General features: G+C 40.3%; 2 protein-coding genes across 6 annotated transcripts in view; one reads left to right on the top strand and one right to left on the bottom strand.

Moving 5' to 3' along the window:
* The window catches only part of BMAL1 (basic helix-loop-helix ARNT like 1), a 46,920-nt gene extending 23,653 nt beyond the window's left edge, over window positions 1-23,267 (top strand). For 4 of the 5 annotated variants that reach the window (XM_035118718.2, XM_060275555.1, XM_060275557.1 and 1 more), the window contains 17 exons: window positions 395-542; window positions 1,527-1,547; window positions 2,520-2,558; window positions 2,969-3,010; window positions 4,813-4,970; window positions 5,382-5,461; window positions 7,470-7,562; window positions 7,855-7,972; window positions 8,393-8,542; window positions 10,747-10,993; window positions 14,140-14,246; window positions 14,539-14,689; window positions 15,795-15,883; window positions 17,204-17,312; window positions 18,212-18,305; window positions 20,811-20,913; window positions 21,837-23,266. In XM_035118718.2, coding sequence (XP_034974609.1) covers window positions 403-542; window positions 1,527-1,547; window positions 2,520-2,558; window positions 2,969-3,010; window positions 4,813-4,970; window positions 5,382-5,461; window positions 7,470-7,562; window positions 7,855-7,972; window positions 8,393-8,542; window positions 10,747-10,993; window positions 14,140-14,246; window positions 14,539-14,689; window positions 15,795-15,883; window positions 17,204-17,312; window positions 18,212-18,305; window positions 20,811-20,913; window positions 21,837-21,997 — 1,902 coding nt within the window. In that variant the 5' untranslated portion in view covers window positions 395-402 and the 3' untranslated portion in view covers window positions 21,998-23,266. Of the gene's footprint in view, window positions 1-394; window positions 543-1,526; window positions 1,548-2,519; window positions 2,559-2,968; window positions 3,011-4,812; window positions 4,971-5,381; window positions 5,462-7,469; window positions 7,563-7,854; window positions 7,973-8,392; window positions 8,543-10,746; window positions 10,994-14,139; window positions 14,247-14,538; window positions 14,690-15,794; window positions 15,884-17,203; window positions 17,313-18,211; window positions 18,306-20,810; window positions 20,914-21,836 lie in introns of those variants that run through there. The other variant, XM_035118731.2, reaches the window with a different exon arrangement.
* A 375-nt stretch (window positions 23,268-23,642) lies between these two features.
* Window positions 23,643-25,428, bottom strand: part of BTBD10 (BTB domain containing 10) — a gene marked incomplete in the record, with an annotated part of 29,160 nt that continues 27,374 nt past the window's right edge. Inside the window, 1 exon segment of the mRNA XM_060275563.1 lies at window positions 23,643-24,782. Coding sequence (XP_060131546.1) covers window positions 24,472-24,782 — 311 coding nt within the window.

The following is a 25,428-nucleotide window of genomic DNA, read 5'->3' as shown; positions in this document are numbered from 1 at the left end:
AGACTGTAAAAATTCCTCCAAGGATTATGGTGATTAGTCTTAATGGAACATCCAGGTGCGGAACCCCATGTACTTTTGACTGCCACATCATGGGAACAAACAAAATGGCTGCCTCCATCTTACCTCTCTTGCGAGCTTTTCAGGAGCACCAGGATAGACATTCTTTCTGATACTGAATGGCATTTCTTATCTATTCCTTCCAGTAGAATAGGGGAAATGATTTCATATTATACTTAATAGAATTGTTGTGGGCTGAGGTAAGAAATTATTGTAATGAAGGGAACTCCTAGGGATAGCAGGGGCTATATGAACCCATTAACTATTCTTGTCATGTTGCCATTCAGTAAACCAATTTCCTGTGCTTCTTTTCTTCTTTCTTTTGTGGTAATTCTAGACAATCCAATGGCTGACCAAAGGATGGACATTTCTTCTACAATCAGTGATTTTATGTCACCAGGCCCCACTGACCTTATCTCTAGTTCTCTTAACTCTTCAGGAATGGATTGCAATAGGAAAAGGAAAGGCAGTTCTACTGATTATCAGTAAGTGCATTTCCTATTAGTATAACCTTTCAGCTGTGCCTGTTGCTCAACTTCCATTTTTATTTGGAGTCAGTTTTCCTTCCAAAAATAGTGGAAATAGATGAGGTGTTTTTCAATCTTTAAAAATTTCCTATAGTGATCTATTAATTCATGGGAAATCACAAAGACTCTCTTTTGAAGAGAATTGAGTTTTGGGGGACAATGGACTTTCATTTACATAAATGATGGCTGCTTTGTAAATGTAGCACAATGAGTTCTTATCCCAAATATTTGCATTCATAGGAGGTATTATTAGTGGTATTATTTGATAAACAAGTCTTTACTTGTAAGTTGAATTAAAGCTGAGAATATGATTCAATTCTTTGCTCATTATTCTAGTTCTGCTTTCAGAAAAAGTTCAGAGATCATTTGTCAGGCCCAAAGGGCATATTGTTCACACATTACTTTCTTTAGGTGTCCACCTGAAATAAAATATTATGAAATAAGTGAAATATTTCAACTTTTTGTTGTTAATTCTTATTGATAATTTTATTGGGTTTTTTTGTAAACCACTTTGAGGTGTTTCCCACAAATAAAGCAGTATATAAATTTTGTGGAAGAAATATAAATAAATAAAAGTGGTGTGTAAATAGAACAAACCTATACCTATGTTTGCAAATGCAAGTACCCTACTGAAACATTAGACAGGAGGTTCAGATTTTTAATAAAAATCTTCTCAAGGTACACAGTTGCAATGATCAAATAGTAGAAGTTTAGATTCACTGAAAACTGAATGTGTGGATAGGAAACGCTTTTCATCATTTAGAGCAGGCATAGGCAAACTCGGCCCTCCAAATACTTTGGGACTATAACTCCCATCATCCCTAGCTAACAGGACCAGTGGTCAGGGACGATGGGAGTTGTAGTCCCAAAACATCCGGAGGGCCAAGTTTGCCTATGCCTGATTTAGAGTATAAATTGAACAATATTTTTCTCTCTTTTCAGACTTGATGGCTTTTCTTTTGAGTAAGTACAAACATCATATGGGGAAAGGGGGGCCTTATTACAATGCTCACTGTGTAAAAGCATGGCAAGAGAAAAAATATGATTGTTTTCAAGCACAGTCTATATTAACTGTTTATCTGGCTTGTCACTAGTAAGCAAAGTTCATGATTCTGATACAATGCCTTTTTAAAGAAAAAAGCGCTTGGGAAGGTATATATACAAAACAGTCCTTGGATTCCAGTTGTATGATTAGCATTGCACCCTCTACGCTCTGTCATCAAATGTAGAAAGGGCTAGCTGAGGGGAAAATGACTCGCCATTTTCAGTGCCAGGCCAGCCCTGTGCAGGCATTTCTCATCAGATGATAGAAATCTTGTGGAGAAGAGACAGTGGGCCTGTAGGTATCTCACGCCAAATGTACATAGGCCACCCCCATGAGCTAGAACCCAGAGCATATAGGGTTCGAGATCATGGTGAGACCTTATACAGTACATATTCTGTGGACTTCCCCCTTCAGATGCTCCTACAGCTCATGTACAGTATTGAGAAGGGGACATTGTGAAGCATGGTGGGGAGGCAGGGCATATGGCCCCTTGTCACTCGCTGCACTATATCAATTGTGTGGAGAGGAATGCCTGAACTAGGCTCATGTGTTTAAATAGATAGTCCTTAATGTATCCACCTTCTAAAGCTGGCTGCTGTTTCTTTTAAATTAGGTGGATATATCAATGCATTACAAAGGATGGCCAAGTTCCAAGGATACATTTAACTGTGGGGTGGAGGTGAATGCCTGCTCATGGCCATTCAACAGCCAAATTTTTTATCTTGGTTATTTTCAGAAAATATAGATATAATGAATGCTGCTGCAGCATGCCATCTGTTTTTACTTGTGCAAATGCTTATGTTTTAGCAAGGTGTGGGAGTAAGGATCAATGAAGCAAATTCTGCTGCATTTTTACCATGTCGATTTTTTCTTTTGTTCTGGTTTTGTAGCGAAGGTATGGATACAGATAAAGAAGATCAACATGGAAGGTATTTATTTGTGCATCATTGCTGAATTGATTATGCATCTTGAAAAATAAGTGTATTCAAAGTAAAGCTCGGATAATTCTAGAGAGTGAGATAAGGAGATGTGGAGTGTAATTGAGGTCTGTGAGAATCTGGAGAGTATACAAGGGTAATCCTACTGGAAGATCAAGTCTTAATATAACACCTAGATGAAATAGAAATCCTCACCTTGGTGAGAAAATGCGTAGTTGTGATCCTTCTGAAATGTAAGTGACTGTGATCCAAAGCATTGTGCAGTTAGTTCTACATATTCAAGTGAGCCTGAGCTTTGGGGATAGATTTATTTGAAAAGCATCTTTCTTCCTCACCTTGTCTCATGGCAAATATTATATTGCTGTCTCGACTTGATTTGTATCACTTTTGTTCTCTGCTAGGTTGGAATATACAGACCAGCAAGGCAGAATAAAAAATGCAAGGTAAAACAATGAGTCTTTGTTTTAAATCCGTGAACAGCGAGTGAGCTTATGATGTGATCCATAAAGGCCTTTTGGATGTGTTCCTATAATGGATTTTTATACCTTTAATAGAAAATTATGCTCCTACACTCATGAGAAATGAGTGTACCAGGTTATATTAAAAAGCCATTTCATTTTTTGATCCAGAGATTACAACATTTCTGTCTTCTGCCAATGCATCCCATATAGTTACCACTAAGAAGGATATTTTTCAAACCCGGCAGTTTTTGCTTCCTTAGTGTTTCCAGTTTATAGATTGTGGATGAAGTTAAAGATTAAACTAATTATGAAGTATTTAAAATACAGTGGTACCTCGGGTTACAGACACTTCAGGTTACAGACGCTTCAGGTTACAGACTCCACTAACCCAGAAATAGTACCTCAGGTTAAGAACTTTGCTTCAGGATCAGAACAGAAATTGTCCAGCGGTGCAGCGGCAGCGGGAGGCCCCATTAGCTAAAGTGGTACCTCAGGTTAAGGACAGTTTCAGGTTAAGAATGGACCTCCAGAACGAATTAAGTTCTTAACCTAAGGTACCACTGTGACAGAGAGATTTATACAAGTCATAAATGTGCCACATACAATAAATGTGAATTAAACACATGATCTTACAATAATGTTAGCTACAGCTAATCATAGAATTGGTCATTGAGTTAGGAGTGCAGGCTCAGGTTTATCCCACACTTTTCAAGATCTGCATCACCAAGATTCAATACACCAGTATTCAGTGAGGTCCCTTTCTTACAGCATATGATTACAGGTAGGTAGCCGTGTTGGTCTGGGTCGAAGTAAAATAAAAAAATTCCTTCAGTAGCACCTTAAAGACCAACTAAGTTTTTATTTGGTATGAGCTTTCGTGTGCATGCACACTTCTTCAGAACACTTGAAGAAGTGTGCATGCACACGAAAGCTCATACCAAAATAAAAACTTAGTTGGTCTTTAAGGTGCTACTGAAGGATTTTTTTTATTTTACAGCATATGAAACACTCTTATGCAAAAAGTACATATCTTCAGAATATATATAAATTATAAATACATATTCATGCATGATATTTATTGGCATGGCAAAGTTATATTTGAACAATGACATTTTTAACTTTACATATTTTCAAATATTTGTTAAGCAGACTCATCAAAATATTTTGCAATATGCACCTGGCCTATATGATCCTTTAAGGTTTTTGAGTTTGGTGGGCCCCTAGAATCTGTGGGTGCTTGTGCATCACACACAGTGAAACACCTATATGACCACCACTGAGCATTACCCATTCAGCATCTTTCTGGTGAAGCCTCTCCTTCATGCTGTGTGGAAGTTCAATTCAGAATTTGATTGCCAGACGAATTGAGTGTTCTTGCAGTTGCATGATATTGTGTGCAAAATGGCTTGAAAGCTCCTCTGAAATGGTCTATCTGTTTTCCTGCAGGCAGGCATACCCGAGGCTCAGGGTTGTTGTCTAAACTAAAATAATTCATTTCAGATAATTGCAGTGATTCTTGAATTCTCTCCCCCCCCCCCGGTACATGACCAAGACTATATCCTCATTTATAGCAAGTTTCCCTCAATTTACTCATCAGCTTTCATCCTCCTGTTTACGTTGTTTCATTTTTTCGTTATGTAACCAATGTAAAGTAAATAAAGGTTTATCTACTGATAACTGATAATGTAAGCAATCCTGTCTCTTTTTTTCACAAAAGCAATTAAGGTTTGTGATGTAACTCTGGATACCTGAAATGTGATGATCCTTATTTCATTATCACTTAGGGAGGCTCACAGTCAGATTGAAAAAAGACGTCGTGATAAGATGAACAGTTTCATCGATGAATTGGCCTCTTTAGTGCCAACATGCAATGCTATGTCCAGAAAACTAGATAAACTTACGGTATTGAGAATGGCTGTTCAGCACATGAAGACGTTAAGAGGTAAATTTTAAAGCAACCTGTGTGGTTAGAGAGGTTACTTGTGGAACTTAAAAACCAGGGGGAATGTTGGTGTATTGGAGCAGTGAAAGCACTTTGCACTTATTATTTCGGTATTGCTTACACCATTGTGGTAAAGTAGATTAGTATTATTTTAGATGGGAGAATGAAAGAGCAGCAGTTTACCTGAGGGCACCTTGTGAGATTTTGACTGAAGTGAGATTTGAACTAGCTTCCACCATGTGATACCAGATTTGCTAAAGGTGCTTTCATACCGGTAAAAGTTACAAAATAGATATTGCAGACTAGGGACACTGAAAATAGTTGTGCAAATAGAATGTAACACATGGTGCACCTCGCACAACTGGTTTATTTACTCAAAGAATAATTACTTTTCTTCCCTTTGCCTTTAAGGTGCCACAAACCCATATACAGAAGCAAACTACAAGCCTGCCTTTTTGTCAGATGATGAACTAAAACATCTTATTCTTAGGGTATGTGTTAATGTCAGATACATGAAAGCATGTATAGTGTGCAATGAAAGAGAGGATTCTTGTAAGTATGGTGGCGTTTTCATGTAGGGTGGAGTTCTCTTATACCAGACACTACGACCATAAATTCCTCCAGTGTAGGAGATGCATGCTATATGCAAAAGCTTTAGCCCAGGGCTTTCTTCAGCTGGAACGTACTGGAACTCAATTCCTGCACCTCTCAGGTGGGCGCCATTGTCATTATAAGAGAACAAGGGAGGCATTCATGGTGAGTTCTGGCCCCTCTTTTTTCCAGAAAAAAAGCCCTGCTTCAGCCCTTTTTTAACCAATGGACTTACCAGCAGCTCGCTGTCTGCCTGTTATGAGCACACTGTGCTAACCCCAATATAGTGTTGAGTAAGCTTCCCAGTAACATGAAACTCTGGATTAGTAGCCAGTAAACCAAAAAATTGATAATAAATTGCCTGGGACTACAAAAAGTTATTATATAATTCATAAAGCTCTACTGTTTTGAGGTTGACTAATGTGTTTCCTGAGCAGAAATGCTAAAGGGAGAGGAAGCACCTTGGTTTCTAGAAACTGGCCTTTGATTTTGCTGTCTATTCACCCCACGCCAGTGTTTTCTTCTGGCAACAATATATACTGTATTGAATGGGGAACCTCTGATTTTGCTTGAAGTGCATGTGAAGGATGACACTGACTATAATTGTCAGGTTCAAGTTTGTTTGTTTTATGGCAATGTGTGATATTTAAAACTTAGTGGAAACTGACTTGATATTTATTAAATTTGGGGTGTCCATGCTGTTTCAGGGAATTACAGTAATAAAACCCATCTGCTTACCTGTCAGTTGAAACATGTTATCCACTAGTATCCCATACAACATGAAAATGCTTCTTTTCATCGGGTCGCCACAAATCTTCAAAATCTCCTTTGCGTTCTGCAAATTTAATCTGACTACCCTGCAGGTTTTACCCTCTGGTAAACGAATGCCGAGTCTCTGCCCTGCCGAAGCAGCTTTGGTGTGCAGCTGATACAAATATTCAGGCTTGAGTCTGTATGCTTCCATACGGACAAGCACTCCAGTGAAATTAAGTAGGATTTATAACCCTATTTTTAAGATCTGAAGAGAACATCTCCTATGAAACTTTAGAGAAAGGCATCAGTAAAAGGAACCCTGGGTGCGATTCATCATGGTCAGATAAGAGGCATAAACCAAGCGATAAAGGGGTGCCATCTTGTGGTGTAAGATAACCTCTTCTCTCCCCCCCCCCCAAATGTGGTGAAAAGATCTAGCAAAATCTTCAAGCAGTATTTGCATTCTTTGTTTTGCATGTGTGATGCGTGCAAATGACCCCTTTCCAAGTGTCTGGTAAGATACTCCACAAGAATAATGTTCTGGAGTCTGCCTTGCATTAATCTAGCCTATTTCCAGCAAATCCTTTTCTCCTGGTTTCCTTGAAGCCCCTTTGGAAAGATTGCTGGCAACAGCCCAATGAAAATGAGTCATTTTTGCCTTCCCTGCTTCTATGGCCTTTTCCACCCCCACACATGAACAGCTCCTGGCAGACTCTTAAGATCCTGGAAAAGGTTTTGTAGTTAGAGCAAGAATAGGAAGATTAGACGACCCCTTAACTCTCCACCCCACCCCACTCCCACATCACCTCCTGCAGTTTTTGGGAATTTCCTTAAAGAAAGGTTTAAAAAAAGAAAAGCTCAAGTGCAGCAAGGTGGTTTTTAAATAATTGCTTAGGTGTGACTAAATGGTACCCTTTACAAATAGACATTTACCAATGACATTCAGCCATTTTGCCTTGCCATTTTCTGGCATTATTATTTAAAAATAGTGTCGTCATACTAAAGTCTCCATTGAATTTTTTGCCGTGTGCTAATCTAGTTACATTTAAATGCAAAGTGTTTGGTCACCAAAATTCAACTACATGTTGTGAATAATTTTAACAATGTGTAAATAACACACTATAACAAAGTGGCTGTCCTGTGTTTCCCAATTAGGCTGCAGATGGTTTTCTCTTCGTTGTGGGCTGTGACAGAGGCAAAATACTGTTTGTTTCAGAATCAGTCTTCAAGATCCTCAACTACAGTCAGGTATATTTTGTCTTTCTTATGATGTAGAAAAGAACAGAGCCTTGTAACATATTTTGTTCAACTCAGTGGTGGATGTAGATGACTCTGTGCTTCAGCTATCAATGTTGTTCTCTGTTGTTTTTTTATGGGTTGAAGTGAAATATTTCAGTTTACAAAAACAGTATTGTTTTCATTCATTCAAAATATCAGTTAATTGAAATGTAACAAAAATGCTATTAACAGTTTTCCTTGCTGTGAGCTTTGCCGCATGTCTTTAATAATTTAATTGGTTGTTAACATTCTTTATTGGCAGAATGATCTGATTGGCCAGAGTTTATTTGACTACCTTCATCCTAAAGATATTGCCAAAGTTAAGGAGCAACTTTCTTCTTCTGATACTGCACCACGGGAAAGGCTCATAGATGCAAAAAGTGAGTGATTGGAATGTTCATTGAGCTCCACAGGCTAGTTCACAGGTCCTGATGATGTTAAGCTAGTGCAAAATAAAGTGGAACTTTTGCTACTTGGAAACTGTGGTTCAACTCATGAAGCATGAAATCACACTGGCCCTTTTTACAGCAGTTTCACACTCCTGACTCATGTCTGGCTTGTAATCGACTGTAATTCCATTATCCTTTTCATATGTATTGTTGCTAAGCCAAGTATTTCCAATCCCATAATTGCTTTCCCTGAAAGCAGAAGTTTGCTTTTGTCTTCATTGAATATCATTCTGTTGAGTTATGTTCATGGATACCGTACTGTCTAGTTACAGGTCTGTATATTTGAAAATAGAAATTTCAAGCCAAGCCAAATTCACCATTTTGGATTTGTGTTCTTTCACTCCACTGCAGCTGGTCTTCCAGTTAAAACAGATATAACGCCTGGACCATCACGACTATGCTCTGGAGCAAGACGTTCATTCTTTTGTAGGATGAAATGCAACAGACCATCCGTGAAAGTAGAAGATAAAGACTTTCCTTCCACCTGTTCTAAAAAGAAAGGTACCAGTAGTATGCATTGATTAAACTAGAAAAAATAACTTTGGTTCATTTCTACCAATTAAGGTGTTTATTTGAGATCAGATAAGACCCTGCAGAGTTGTAACTATGTGAAGAAATAAAGAAGAAACCTGACTCCCACTGGCTTACAGTTTCTGACCTTATGAAACAATTCATAGGTTTTGCATATGGGATCAGGTTTACATTGGCTACATAAAGCATCATTTGGAAAATGAGATTTAGCTTCCACTCCTTCCATGACTTTTGAGTCCACAAATCATTGAAATAATAACATTGTCATACTGCTGTTGCTGAAAACAGTCGATTCTCTTAACAGTTTCTAAGACTTTTTTTGCTATCAAATGGTATATGTTCAGTGAGACAAGTCAAGTTGCTAGTAAGGTCAGAATATAGTTTGTAGACATAACATTTAAATTGTTGATAGCAAACTGCATTCAGAGCCAAAGATCATAAAATGTGTAATTTTCTCTGATTCGTCCTTCCCCCTGTGTCCCCTGAAACTCTGCTCTAGGGTGTTGGTTGCCCTCCAAAGGAGGATGGGAAGAGATATAGGGAGCTTCAGAGAAAAGGGAAATCAGGGAAATATGTCTTCCCTTCCCTGAGAATTTCAGCTAGATTGCAGTTCCTTCTATGAATTCAGAAGGAGTCCCTGGCTCTAGCCCCAGTGGCAGAGGAAGCTGCTCGGAGGAGCCGCCCAAAGGGGCAGTGTGAGGGTGGGGCGCACCACGAGGCCTCCGGAGTCTGCCTGCCTCCTCCCACTCAGCCACCCTACAGCTGGGGGGGGGGAGGCAGGCAGACTGTTTGGGCAGTGCAGAGCCTGCGCACGCCCAAGCCACCGTGTCTCTCCCAGGAGAGCCGCGTGGCTCAGGCGCGCTGCAGGCCCCACAGTGAGTGCTGCCCGGCACTTTGTCACCCCCCTCAGTGGTGACACCCGGGGCGGCCCGCACCCACCGCATCCCCCTTCCTCTGCCCTGTCCAGCCCATTGACATTAATATCTTGACCATTTTACAAAGACAGAAAGATTGTACTTCACCTGCTACAGATAGAAAACCAGTATCACAACCATGCCCAGGAAATTCCATGTAAACTGTCTAAATTGGATGTATTGAGGATTCTACTTCTGACTTACAAAGTAGCAAAGTTGACTTATCCAGCAGGAGTCCTTCTCTTCCATTTCCTGTAGTGCTCAGATTATGTAGCCTTTGCTTGGAAATAAAATTATTTGACAATCTTAAGTGTAACAGCAGTGGATATTTTTAAGGAGAAAGATTGAACCAGCCAAGTTCACCATAACGAGCTCAGCCTAGAAAATCAATATCGTTAAATTAAACTGCACTTTGGAAGCGCATAATCAGAATGATGCTATGTTCTAAACACTTGAAATGTTGACAACTCTGGATACGGAGGGGATTGCATAATTTAATAATTAAATGAGTTGATCTTTCAAGAAAATCTAGATGGACCGCAAACCAGTGAAGAGCTTATTCACATGAAACTTATTTTTTTAAAAAGCTTAGGTTTTTTTTAAATGACCATTTTCTCAACATATCTATAAATTCTACTGAAGCAGTGTGCATTACACCTACTGTCAGAATGGGGTGTGCTTTTCTTAATTAACAAGGCCCCACATGTCCTCTTCTGAAGGTCCATGTTAACAACTAAGTAGGTGTGCAAGAGCTGGACTCTGCTAATGGGAACCTGATAATGCTACCTGTGGTGTGCCACAAAACGGCAGTGGCTTCTTGGAACCCACCGCATGACCCTACTGGAGCCCTCCATGAGGAGCTTTTCCTGCAGACTGTTGGTGGTAGCTCACAGCCAATGGCTGGTTAAAATATATGGATCTCTGGTTTACGGTCAGCTAAAACTACCAGCTGCTGGTCAAGATGGTGATCCAAGAATTGCATGATAGCACTTTGGCAGATGTCTTTGTTCAGCACTGCTGTAGCACCTCTTTGATCTTGTCCCTGCCCAACTTATATGGGAGCCCTGAAGAAACCAAGAACTCCTCGTCCTAGACCAAGCATATGCATGGAAATCTGCATACATACAGCCTGTTGCACATTGTACAGCTCTTCAGAAGTTGAATGCTTAAGATGCCAGATGTTTCATGTGCCTGAACCCCAAGCTGCCATTTTTTCCACCAATGCAGTACTGATGACATAAACCTTATTTTCTTTTGTAGCAGACCGGAAAAGCTTTTGCACTATCCATAGCACAGGATATTTAAAAAGCTGGCCACCAACAAAAATGGGACTAGACGAAGACAATGAGCCTGATAATGAAGGCTGTAATTTAAGCTGTCTCGTTGCAATTGGACGGTTACATCCTCATGTAGTTCCTCAACCAGTAAATGGAGAGATCAGGGTTAAACCGACAGAATATGTTTCTCGGCATGCAATTGATGGGAAATTTGTATTTGTAGACCAGAGGTAAGAACAACATCTTTAATTCATGCTATCAGGACAATGGTCTGTTGACTTGCGTTGATTCTTTTTCCTACGAATGTTTTTATTCAGAACAGCAATAATATTAGTTGTGAAAATAAATAATTGCAAAGTACTTTTGGAGCAATTATGTATCCACAGTTTGTGACTCTAAATTACCTCTCACCCTGAAAGGCAGAATCCCTGTGGCATAAATGTTATCATTTGTTGCTGAAGAATATTGACACCTAGTTTGATGAATAACAATTAAACTTTTTGGTTAGAAAAATGGGATGCAATCCACAACCCCCCATGGTGCTCATATTATCTCCTTTCCTCCTAGCATAGCACAGGAAACAAAGCACAATCTGACTGATTTGCTTCTGGACCAAATTCAAAATGCTGATTTTAACCCACAAAGTCTTCAATGGCCCAGACTTTAATAAACTATGAACCTCCTTTACCTATATCTAGGGCTTGAGGTAAACATTGGAGGCCCTTCTCTGTGTGCCCCCTCCAGCAACAGTCCAAAGGGCCTTTTCAGGGGTGACCCTCTATTTGTGGAATGCTATCCTCAGGAAGGTTCACCAGCCCCAGGCATTGGCATCTTTTTGGTGCTTGGAAAGACATTTCTCCCAGTCAGCTGTGTATTAATCCCTCGTTGCATTTGTTGCTATTGTTGGCTTATTACCAGCCTTTTATCCTAAGACCCCAGGGCAGGTAGCAACCATTTAAACGGCAACTTTAAAACCAGTTTAAAAGAAATTACAATTAAAAAGGTTAGTCTTTGGCAGGGATGCTTACATTGTGGGGGAGAGTGTGTGTTGTGTTTATGAGTTGATTATTTTTAGTGTTGCTTTTTGATTTTAAGATTATTTGTATTATGGAATGTTCTTTTTATAAATCGTTCTGAGACTCCTTTCGGGAAGAAACTAATAAATTAAATAATGAGACTGGCCAGAGTAGGTGCAGGAGCTCTCAGCCTTACAAGATCATCGTTACCCCCACTGGGTTGTAAAAAGACACCCATAGCTTCCCCAAATTAAATCCTTTTAATTTACTTTAACTTTATAAAAGGTGAGGAGTAGAGGGGGTTGCTGATAAAGAGAAAATACATGAAGCTTCCACATTTGTTGCACTTGATTTATTAAACCAAACTATGTCCCTGCTTAGTATTTAGAAGGGAGGTTAAGAAAGGGATATAAGAGAACAAATGTGATTCTTTTATGCAAAGATGTACAACCTGCCTTTCACTCTTTGTTTGGTGCAAGTGAAGGCTGTTTTGAGGGTGAAGGAACTTTTCACAGTCATAACTGAGTAATTAGCATGGCTGTGTGGCCTCTTTGCGGTGCACCCCTTTCCCTCTTCATTTTTGGCATGCCAAAGAGAACATGGCATGCCACAAAAATAAAATCTTGACTACAATTTCAGCTTTGGTTGAACGCTTTCTGTAACGTTCCAGCAAAATGCCACCTTTGTAGCCTTCTGCTAAAGTGAGCAACATCATTGTGGGCTACGAACTCCATTTCCATATTGGAGCTACTGCTCTCACATGTTTTCAGTTTTGTACAAGGAGGGATTATATCACTTTGGATTTCTAAGTTTATGAATACATTGGAGAATTGCTATACATTCGTTCATTTGGTAATGTTTCCAATTTAACCCTTGCCAGTTAAATATAAAATGGTAAGAGCTAATAACTGGAAAATGTACCAATAATTACCTACATTTTCTCCAATGTTCATAAGTTACCATGGGAAGTTATATCCCTTATTGTAGTATGAAAATAAACCTTTAGCTTTCTGGACTATAATATGTTCAGTCAGTTGGCAGCTGGAAGAGCTAATCTGGATTTAGTGGAAGACAGAAACTTATTTGGATCTTTAACCTTAGGGATGCTCATCATGTTTATTTATTTCCTTGAGTACTTTCATAAGTGAGTTTCTCTTTTATGCCAATAGCTAAATTGAAAATACTTGGCAAAGCCTCCCCAGAGTTATCTGGAATACAGATGCTAAAACAGATGGTACCTTAAAAACTACTGATAGAATATCAGAAGAAATATATTTGCATGCAAGAGATTTCCATGCCAACCTACTGTCCTAGCAACAGGAAGGAAGATCCTATTACCAGCAGCTAAATCATAACATGCAGATTACAGAGCAGAGGTGGAAAAGAAAAGGTTTCACGAATAATCTCTAACATAATATACATTTTTGTCACTTCTTATTTTACATTTCTTTGTACATTTGGTCTCACACTCAATGCACATTTTTAAAACTGCACCAAAAGCATGCACATAATTTCTGGATTTGTTAATAGACTGAGTTTTGACTGTAACCACAAAATCCAACATCCAGTTACAGGCATTTGAAGCCCATTGAAATCAGTGGCATTGTGTTTGCATACCTCTCTCCATTCGCGGTCGACATATCTCTTTTGGGACACGCCTTGGAGATTTTTGAAATATTAAAGGTAAAGGTACCCCTGACCGTTAGGTCCAGTCGCGGACGACTCTGGGGTTGTGGCGCTCATCTCGCTCTATACGCCGAGGGAGCTGGCGTTTGTCCGCAGACCGCTTCCGGGTTATGTGGCCAGCATGACTAAGCTGCTTCTGGCGAACCAGAGCAGCACACGGAAACGCCGTTTACCTTCCCGCCGGAGCAGTGTCTATTTATCTACTTGCACTTTGATGTGCTTTCAAACTGCTACATGGGCAGGAGCAGGGACCGAGCAATGGGAGCTCACCCTGTCACGGGGATTTGAACCGCTGACCTTCTGATCAGCAAGCCCTAGGCTCCTTGGTTTAGACCACAGCGCCACCCGCGTCCCTTTTGAAATATTAAGTAGTTTATAAATGCATTTAAATAAATCCATTAAGTGCTTCTTTTGCTCCACCCCTCTGCCACATTTTCTGAAACCGTGTTCCCACGTTGAGTTGTTATATACTGAATAATTAGCATTGGTTGTGACAACAGAAGGGAGAGGAAAGAGCTTCAGTGTGAAGGCCCATGTCTTTCTTTCTCTCTGACAGTAAAAGTTTCTCCTTGAAGGCCATGCCAATCTGTTTCTGGTCTGTTGGCACTCCTTTTTTATATAGTAGTTTTCGCCCAAGTATTATTTTTTAAGCTAAACAACATTTTATATTTTAGGGCAACTGCAATTCTGGCATATTTACCACAGGAACTTCTAGGTACTTCATGTTATGAATATTTTCATCAAGATGATATAGGGCATCTTGCAGAATGTCATCGACAAGGTAAAATACGCAAAATAAAAAATAAAAATGCAAGGGGGTGGTAGTTAATTCCAATTTTTTTCATTTCTTACTTTATTTCTGTTTTTTATTAAGAAAGAGTGGTTAGGAAACACAACCTGCGTAAATTGAATACAGTAATGGGAAAATTTTAATGTTGATGTTATAATTATAATAGTGCATATGTAGGAAATTTGCCACAGTGGGAAGGAACACTGGAAAGTGATAAACACAAAAGACTATCTAGGAAGTGTGCATTTAAATTAACGTTTGTCCCATTTTCCCCTTCTTTCAGTTTTACAGTCGAGAGAGAAAATTAATACTAATTGTTACAAGTTTAAAGTCAAAGATGGGTCTTTTATTACACTGAGGAGTTGTTGGTTCAGTTTCATGAACCCGTGGACCAAAGAAGTAGAATATATTGTCTCAACTAACACAGTGGTATCGTAAGTATTTTTCTTCAGCTGATAAGCTGGGCATTTAATCCTTCTTTCCAAGTATCAAAGGAGTTATAAGCAAATGTAGAAAATCAGCACATTGTTATCTGCTTGGTAACAAAACATACACAGACATTCCCATTGACTTCACAGTTTTGTTAGGTCCAGTGGTATGAAGTGGCCTGCAAAACTGGACCCTACATGTTGCCTGGTTTGGGGCATCAACATGTTAACAAGACAGTATTTTACATAGGTCCATACCACTTCATTGAGCCACTTGATCTGCTTTTCAATGTCAAGATATATTTAATCAAATAACGACAGAACTGGAAACAGCCAAATCGTCCTGATGTTCAAATATAGCAGAATGCTCCAATTTAGACTAATTGGTTTGCCTATCCCAAAGTTGCCAGAAGGACAAGAAAATATTTAACCTTCCGCAAGAAAAGGGTCTTCACCTTCATGATTGCCTTGGGTCATGGAAGGCAACTACTTCTGTTGCCATGCTCCATTGAAATGTAGGTTCTGGCCTATAATTTAGGGGTATCATTTTAGAATTTCTTCAAGGGACAAAAAATGAGTTGGGAAAACAGAAGCACGAATGGGAAGGGGCGAAGCCTGGTGGCGAAGCATCTGTCTTGCATGCAGAAGGGCCCTGGTTCGATCCTTGGCATCTCCAAGTAGGGGTGGGAGAGACTTGTGCCTGAAACTCTGGAGAAATGCTGCCAGTCTGTGTAGACATGACCAAACTAGATGGTTTGATTCCATATAATGTAGCTTCCTATGTTCCCTAATGCTCCAAGCGTATAAACAGCCTTTCCGCCTTCCTTGATTCTGCTGTAATGTGTAGTTCACCCCTGCTGCTGCTGAGATCTGAAAACCCCAGTTCTACTTTATGTATTCTAAACAGAAACGTGAAGTTTACATTTTTGTCGCTTGTGTAACATATGATCTGTTTCTTGATTATCAGTTTGTAATGCAAAGCTTGTAATTTCTTCAGTGTGTCTTTCACTTTGTGGCTATGATCTGAAGAGAGAAAACATGGTGACTGGCTGCATGCAAGCCAAGGGTCTCATTTGTCTTTCTGTTTCTTTGGAAACCTCCCTCCCTGCAGTGCCAATGTACTTGATGGGGGAGACGCGACTTTTCCACAGCTTTCAGCTTCACCGCACAGCATGGACAGTGTGCTCCAGGCTGGAGAAGGTAACTAGAGCACCGTACTGTACAAAGCCATTCATGGCCGCCTTTTAGCTCCTTTAGCCAGATTGGTATTCCACCATCAAAGCTAAGTCAGCCGGTCAAGCCCATGTTCTAAGTGGCTCTTTCTGGAGCCAAGAAGCTCACTAAATTTCACAAGCCTCAAGTGCCAAATATCAGAGTCCAAACGAGCCCCCAAGCCAAAGAACACACATGAAGTTAGTGTAACATAGGAGTTAAGTTTTATTTCATTTGAAGCTGGATCTTCCTAGTCTTACTCTAACAAACTCTAACTTGGCTCACTTTAGCTGTTAATAACATATCCCTTGTCAGTCACATGTAGGTGTCCTGTCTGTCATTCTATATGCCTCCCTTTGGGAGTCATTTGAACAAGTAGCCCAAGAAAGGAAAGTACAGACAATTTCACAGAAGTTGCTCCTCTTGGTTATGGCAGCAGCTAGTTTGAACTTTTTTTTTAAGGGCATCTCATAACATCAAAGCATACCTAATTAGGATCTGCATCATGATTCTAAAATCTGTGAGCATTATTTTTTGTGTATGACATTGGGGTCTATCTTAATGCTCAAGCACACACACATGGCTCTTAATGTAATGTCAGAAGGGGGCCTCCAAGCTTCTACTGCAATGATTGGAATCATTGGGCTATACCCAACAAACTCTTCTCAACGGTGCAAGGATTTACACAACGGGATCTCACCTCTTTAATATTATTTATACATACCGGTACATACATACATACATACCCTGCCCATCTGGCTAGATTTCCCCAGCCACTCTGGCAAGTCCCAACAGAATATTAAAAACACGATAATCAAAGATTAAAAACTTCCCAACACAGGGCTGCCTTCAGATGTCATCTAAAAGTCAGATAGTCACTTATTTCCTTGACATCTGAAGGGAAGGCGTTCCACAGGGCGGGCGCCACTACTGAGAAGGCCCTCTGCCTAGTTCCCTGTAACCCCACTTCTCTCAGTGAGGGAACTGCCAGAAGGCCCTCAGAGCTGGACCTCAGTTGGGGGACCCTAGAACAGATTTAAAGGATGCACAAAGGAATTGGGGGGGTGCACAAAGGAATGGGGGGGAGGCAAGCAGAAATCCTTGCACTGCCAGGACCCTAACTTGGTGCTACATCGGATACAACCCAATGACTACTGAAGTACCGTAAAGTATTTAACATTGGAAATGGAGGAGAGAGTGCTGGACAAGGGACATTTTCTGCTTTCTGCTAAAATTTTCATGTGTATTCAGAATGCGCAAGCAGAAGGAGCTTAGCTCTTTATGTTCTCTCCTCCCCCCTTTATAAAGGTGGTCCCAAAAGGTCCCTTCCAACAGTCCCTGGTATTCCAGGTGGAACAAGAGCAGGAGCCGGAAAAATCGGCAGAATGATTGCTGAAGAAATTATGGAGATTCACAGGTGAGGAAAGCCCCAGTGCTGTTCTTCCATCTCAAGCTATATTTCTCTTTAAAAAAGGGGGGGGGTGACCAGCTGCTTCCTTTCCATAAATAGCAAGTATCCTTGTTTAGTTGCTTTCAGGTTACAAGAAATCAATAGCTCCTGTAGTGTTACTGTAGTGTATTGGTTGCTGTAGGATCAGGAGGCAAACCTGACAAGTCCAGAACAAACATGCATTCACTTTTAGCACCTAGTGTGTTCTCTCTTGATGCATTTATGGTAGTCTGTGTAAGTGATGTAGCTGTTTTTGTAGAGACGTGGAGAAAAAATATTTGTGGCAATATATTGGGTTATGTTGAGAGCAATGGGCCAAAACCTCTGCTCAAAATTATGCTGATCACTGACAGGGGAGAGGGAGAGGGAGAGGGAGTAAAGAACCATAAGTGGTATAGTCAGGGCTTTTTTTCAGCTGGAATTTGCCGGAACTCAATTCTGGCATCTCTCAGGTGGGCGCCATTGCCCTTCTAAGAGAATGAGGGAGGTGTTCGTGGTGAGTTCCGACACCTCTTTTTATAGAAAAATAGCACTGGGTATAGTCAGTGGGAAATTCCTCATGTTATGTTTTCTACCTCCAATAATGTATACAATTTAGAACACCAAGGCATTATAAACCAGAACAGGTTGACACATCTGGCAGGTTAAAATTCAAAATGCTGAGTCCTAACCAGAGCACCTCTCTCACACCTGATAATGAGAGAGATAGGACCTGCTTGGGTACAATGTTCCAAGGTGTTGAACAATGTTCCAGGGTGTAATTTTGGAGTCATATGGGTAGGTTGCCATGAATACGATAAGTTGGTCAAACATTAATTGCGTTGTTTAGCATAACCTTTCTAATCTGAATGGTGTTGTTTTGACAGGATAAGAGGCTCTTCGCCTTCAAGCTGTGGCTCTAGTCCATTAAACATGACTAGCACACCTCCGCCTGACACGTCTTCACCAGGAGGCAAAAAGGTGAGGTGGGGTCTGTAAAACTGCTAGGCTTCTCTCAGCAGTCTCACCCATTTGTTCTGCGCATGCGCAGACATCCTCTGGGAACTTCCTGTTGCCAGAGTGTCAGATACGCCAACTGGAAACTCACCCAAAGCATTTAGCAATCACTGGAGTTGGAACTGCCACCATCAGTCCAAACCACCAGGAAGTGGCCTGTCCATGACACCTTCAGCCACAGAGCCACAATCCAGTCCACTCAGTAGCATACATCAGATGCAGTGCATTAACCTGCGATCCGTGTACTGAGACAGCCCCATGGCTGTTGCCCGAAAGCATGCCTTCGGTGTCACTGCTGGTCCCTCAGAACAAACCCTTTGGGGTTCTCCAGCATTATTGCTGCAACCAGATTGGACAGGAAGACGGTAGGGGGTGGGGCAGGCAATGCACCAATAACATTCCTATTCTCTTTCTCTGGCCCAACACCAGGCACATTGACTTCCTGTTGAAAGGCAGAAATTTAGGAATGACAGTAATGGCCACCCTTGAGTTCTCCAACCAATGCTCATGCGGCACTGAATACCCAGGTGTGCTCAGCTGAAACACATCAAGTCTGCCCACCCACCTTCCCAGGTTTCTGTAATACTTGCCACCTCAGTCCCCTGAGCCATGGTTATTGTCATGGATGATATTTTTTTTTATTGTAGGCCAACCTGGCATTCGCCAACTCTGCAAGGGAAGTAAGTGGGCATGGCTGCCTAGGACTGACAGTTATTTGGTGGCCTACAAGGGACCACAGTCAGCAAGTGCCAATTGCCCGCCTTGCAATATTTCCTTCTGCCCATGACCCTCCTGATTTGCACCCCTTCCTCCCTGTGAAGCAGATTTTGATCATGCTGCACACAGATCTACCTAACACAGCAAGCCTTTCAAACATTCCTACTGATGTGATGACTCCTTTTTGAAATGTGCTTCTGCCATCTCCTGGTGAACACTTAGTACTGGCATGATCTTCCCGGATGGGTTTTGTTTAGGTTTTAGGTTCCCTCCTCTCCTCCCTTGCCCTCATTTCAAAAGAGCAGAGTAGGTGCTGAAAGTTTCCTAAGCGGCATTTCAATTGAACTTTGTTTGTACAGTATATGAAATGGTAGTAAAACATGCCAGTAATGGTTACAACTAGGCTCCCACAGCAAAAAATTCTGTGGGTGCCCAGGCCCCTAGGGCCCCCTGGAGATGGCACCAGTGCCTGCATAAGAGTGCAAGAGAACAAAACTTATTTAGACAGGGACCAAAATAGGTATGTGACTGCAAACCAGGTGACAAACCACATTAGGAAGCTGTCTTTCTACCAAGTTAGACCAATGGCCCACCTAGCACACCAGAGCTTTCCAAACTGTGTGTCATGAGTGTGTCGGCTGCGTCATGCAAATGCTCCCTGCACTCCTCCAGGGGCTGGAAAGGGGTTAAGTTTAACCTCCGGTTTGCTAGTGAAACTGAATTACTGGTGCATTTCTAAAATGTGTGTCACCAACATGACAAGTTTGGAAAGCTCTGACGTACGCTGACCGGCAGTGGCTATCTCCAAGTCCTGCCTGAAGATGCCAAGGATTGAACCCTGGGCCTTTGGAATGCAAGGCGGGGACTTACCAGGTCATTTTACTGCCAGAGATAAAATTTTAATTGCTTGTAACTCCATGTTTTTTAATTATAGTGCTAAAAATATAATTTGGCTATTCTGAGATTTTGTATTGATCTATTGGTTCACTTGCAGCACATTTAAATGATTCAGATGACAGTATAGCTTGACTAGCAGAGCTATTAAAATAAGCACTAAAATAAGCTTTCGTCATGTGTTGATTACAGGTAGGTAGCCGTGTTGGTCTGGATCGAAGTAAAATAAAAAAATTCCTTCAGTAGCACCTTAAAGACCAACTAAGTTTTTATTTTGGTATGAGCTTTCGTGTGCATGCACACTTCTTCATGTGTTGACTCACCTTTCATTTCCACAGCCTAGCAGGTTTCAGTGGGAAGAAAAACCCCATGTGATAACTTGTTACATTGTGAATGGGTTGTTGCTAGGCCCAAAGGGAAATTCTTGCTGAGTCATAATGTAAATTTGAAGTTAATAATATCCTCCGAAAGTTGACAAATGGTTCCCTCTGCTTCAAATTCAGGTGTTAAAACAACAAAGTTGCTAAGATTCACCATAGCATGATTCCATAATGTGTAGAAATCAGGAGAAATTATGAAAAGCTTTACAAATGTTTTTGTATTTGTTTTTTTTAAAAATTTGACTTGTTTATTGTTAACTTGCTTATCTTTCATTAGTATTTTGTAAATCACTCTGGGATCCTGAGGCAGGTGAAGGGCAGCTTAATGATTGAAAAAATAAATAAGTAATGTCAGAACATAAGCTCTGTAAATGTTAAAAGTTTGTAACAGGATCGTGTGTGCAAAATATGCTACGATCAGAGCGCTCAGATCATGCTAGAGACTAAAGTCTGTTATGTTTTATCTATTCCTCTTTAGATTTTGAATGGTGGAACTCCAGACATTCCTCCTGCCAGTTTACTATCTAGCCAGATCCAAGACAATCCAGGCTACCCATATTCTGACAATTCTTCCATTCTTGGTAAGTACATAACCATGTAAGACAAGCTAAGACAAATAAAAGAAGGAATTGAACTACTCACTCACAGTCACTATGTAGTAAAAATCCTTAGGGTTAGTGTCCTATCCCTCTAACTTAAAAATATTGGTGAGTTATCTTGAGTGCAAACTTCTCTTGATGGAATCCCAGGGAAACTTCAGGGTCACCAGCCTGATGTCACTGATGCAGGATTCACTCCAGATGAGTCCCAACAAGTGGTATTTAACCTTCTGCTTCTTCTCTTATAAAGATAAGGTATTCCACAACTTTTCTAGAGCAGCAATTCATTTGTATGTTTGTATGCATCATATTATTATTTTTTGTAAGAAAACTAGGAATATTTAATTTCTAAAATTTGAAATGTTAAATGTCTTAGAACAAAGTATACAGAACAAAGGGAACAGTAATGCCTCTTTGTAGTTTGGCATTGTTTTATCTCTGCTGTTATTTATTTATTGAATTTATATACCGCCCAATACCTGGGGGTCACAAAATAAAATCAAGATATAAAACTATAAAAACACTAAGCCAATACACCCCCCCCAAAAAAAGACCACCCCACATTTTATTTTTATTTTTATTTTTTTTGACCACCCCACATTTTAAAAGGGCATAGGATGTAAATCAGATCAACCAAAGGTCTGGTTAAAGAGGGAACGTTTTTGCCTGGCACATAAAGGTGTATAATGAAGGCACCAGGCAAACGTCCCTGGGGAGAGCATTCAACAGACGGGGAGTCACTGCAGAGAAGGCCTGTTCTTGTGTTGCCCCCCCTCTGGACCTCTAGAGGAGGGGGCACACGAAGGAGGGTCTCGGAAGATGATCTCAGGGTCTTAAGTAAACTGCTTGGACAGAGTTGATCTGTTTTTCATACTATAGCTTTCACTTTTTTACTTTATTTGCAGGGGAAAACTCGCATATAGGAATTGACATGATAGACAACGACCAGGGATCCAGCAGCCCCAGCAATGATGAAGCAGCAATGGCTGTAATCATGAGCCTTTTGGAAGCTGACGCGGGTCTAGGGGGCCCTGTTGATTTTAGTGACTTACCATGGCCCTTGTAAATGCTACCCAATAGCTTTGAAATATGGATATATCAAAGTGCATTATTGGTGGAGTTCTCCAATCTGTGAAGCTTGTTGAATTGCTTTGATGTTTTAATTTCATAAAAAGCCATATCAAGAGAACAGTCATCCTTCTCCCATGTGTAATTTCAGACCACCAAGTGGAGATCACCTGCTACAGTGTTCCTCCTTCGTCTTTGATTTGGTTAGCTGTGTATAGCTTGCGTTAACTGTATATTTTGGATTCTGTTTTTGTGTTGACATTTTTTAAAAAAAGGAAAAGATCACTGTGTGAAATAAGCACTGGCATCACTGGTAGCTTTTATATGCAAATGGTCATTTCAGCTGTATGGTGTGTTTTTACACTACAAAAATGGTCCCCCATGTGGATAATGGATATTTCTTATACTAATGTATCAAAACTGTTTCTTGTAAGATCCTTTACTATAAATATTGTTGAAGTGTAATGTATTAGACAGTTAAATATTTTTAAAATAAAATGTTTTCCCTTGTTCTAAATTACGTTTACTTGGGTTGAAAAAGCACTTCTGCTTGAAATGCATAATGATGAAGACGAAAGGAACTGCAAATGTATTTCCGAAGCAAGGGGCCCCCTGAGCAAGTGATGGCCTTACCTGAACAAGTATGCTTGTGGGAATCTGTTGAATTGCCTGGCACCAATGTGAGTCTGCAGCAATTTTTCAAACCACAGACACAACCAGGACTTCCTACAATGTATTTATTCAGTCAAACGCCCACAAGTTTCAGCCTAGCTTCTGAAGCATGGAAAAAGATGTGGAGTATAGGAGATATTCTGGTGACAAAAGCAGGCGGTTAAGGTTTGACTGAAGAAATACAGGCTTATGAGATGAAGTTTTGCCTAAAAGCGACATGCAAAAATCTTCATACAGGGGAGGAAGTACAGTGTTAGGTGCTGCTAACCACCAGGTCACTGCACTTGCCTTGTTGGCATCTACTTATTCTTGACTCTTGAGGATTTTCATCTCATGATCATAATCTAGATGTCCTCCTGCACTTTACTGCAATGCCTTCCAATGCAAAGATGCACATCCCATCCAGTCTACCCTCATTACAGACAATGAATAACTTCCACATACCGTTTGTTGTACTGGTCTTTTTTTGATTTTACAGAGCTGCATATATAATCTTAGTTACAGGTAGGTAGCCGTGTTGGTCTGCTGTCAAAATAAAATAAAAATAAAATAGAAAAATACCTTCCAGTAGCACCTTAGAGACCAAGTAAGTTTGTCATTGGTATGAGCTTTTGTATCTGAAGAAGTGTGCATGCACATGAAAGCTCATACCAATGACAAACTTAGTTGGTCTCTAAGGTGCTGCTGGAATTTATTTTATTTTATTTTATATATAATCGTAGTATATATACTTTTAGAAATATAAAATATATAGAAGTTGCCTTACAACAGCGTCTTTATGTCCTCATATACTATGATTGCAACTGGGACTTTTTTCTCCTAAAAAAAGACCAGTCTTTTGTCAGATGTGGATTGTCAGGGCATTTTATTTTTAAAAAGACAGGGGGAAAGGGCATTGATTTTGGCGCTAAATTCTGTTACTAGTCTAGTGTTTTACAAATCTACGTAATGAATTACTTTCACAGCTAATATTAAAATAATGGAAATTTTTATTTGAATGAAAAACTCGTTTACAATCAGTTAATAAATGAAGAGTGAACAATTTGCATTTTCCTATTCCATGACACTTATGAAAAAACTCAGTAAATAAATATTTTTAAGGTAAGGCAGAATTTTAAGATAAAGCCCGTATTGGATGTTCCTGGCTCTTGAACATGGCTCACATCAAACATGAAAAATCCCTTCGCTGAATAAATCTGAAAAAGAAGGCTGTTGGATCTCAACCTCACAATCCAAAAGCCCCAGTGGCAAGAATTTTGTGCTTGTCCATAAGAGAACAAAGTAGGCTCATCACCTCCACTCAGAACAAACTATTTACATTTAGCTGAATAGAAAGTCTCTGAAAGAAGCACTCTGTTAGACTCAACATTGTGCATCATGACTATAAAAATGGCTTTGAGAATTCTTTTTGTCCACCATTAATAAAGTGCCACTATCAATTTTAAGTCTGCATTTTGCTAACTCGTGTACCAAAATACTGAATAAACTGTAACTTCCAAATCCTGCTGTGACAGAGAGCCTTAGGATGAGGACAGTCCACCATACAAATAACCAATACCACAAAACCTACTGGTAAACATATGCAGGTATGGAACTGAACCTCAGGATGTTCTTACACATGTACTCCCACAAACCATAATCAGATCCCACTTTGGTCTTTTGTAAGTCCATACTGCAATATCCTAAAACATTTTATGTTCATTACACAATGGAGAGAAGCTGGAATTGTAGTGCAGTATGAGCTCATTACAGCATCTTCATTTTTATAATAGCATGCTTTTGTTTAACCAAGAGTTCAGATCAGAGTGGCAAATTCTGTCCCTCAGGATCCACATCACTGTTGCTGGGTTGAGGGGGCGCGGGAAGAATATCCAACTCATCCACTTGGGGAGTGGGGTGCATCACCACCAGCTGGTCCTGGGGAATGTCTGCTGCAGCTGCTGCCAGGTTGGTAATAGATTTACTTTTTACACACTGGAAATCAACGTGCCGACTTTTCCCTTCTTCCTTCTCCCATGACATCCTGATGAAAGGTCTTTGGACGTAATTATAGATAACTTCTGGCCGTCCTCCAGGCCGCTTCTTAACCTTTTCCTTGTATGTGGGGTAACCTGAAATATTAAAAGACAAACAAAATTTGTACACATTTCAACCAGAAGTACTTCATTTCCAGGGCATCTAAAGGAATATAACACTTTAAGATACCAGGCAGGCTAGTTTTAGGCAGTGCTCCATTTAAGGCTGCCTCCACCCTCCACTGAATATATTATTGGCACTCTGCCTTCAAGCAATATATTTTTGTCATTTGTGTGTACTATATTGTCATTTGTCATATACTATAATTACACACACACACACACTATATATATATTTCAAAGTGTTGGTACTGACCATTAAAGCCCTAAATGGCCTCGGTCCAAAATACCTGAAGGAGCGTCTCCACCCCATCGTTCTACCCGGACACTGAGATCCAGCACCGAGGGCCTTCTGGCGGTTCCCTCGTTGCGAGAAGCCAAGTTGCAGGGAACCAGACAGAGGGCCTTCTCGGTAGTGGCACCCGCCCTGTGGAACACCCTCCCATCAGATGTCAAGGCAATAAGTAACTATTTTACTTTTAGAAGACAACTGAAGGCGGCCCTGTTTAGGGAAGTTTTTAATGTTTGATGCTGTACTGTTTTTAATGTTTGATGCTGTACTGTTTTTAATATTCGGTTGGAAGCCGCCCAGAGTGGCTGGGGAAACCCAGCCAGATGGGTG

The sequence above is a fragment of the Zootoca vivipara genome, chromosome 1 (assembly GCF_963506605.1).
Source record: "Zootoca vivipara chromosome 1, rZooViv1.1, whole genome shotgun sequence".
Classification (NCBI taxonomy): domain Eukaryota; kingdom Metazoa; phylum Chordata; class Lepidosauria; order Squamata; family Lacertidae; genus Zootoca; species Zootoca vivipara.
This window is presented reverse-complemented; position numbering and strand designations above follow the sequence as displayed.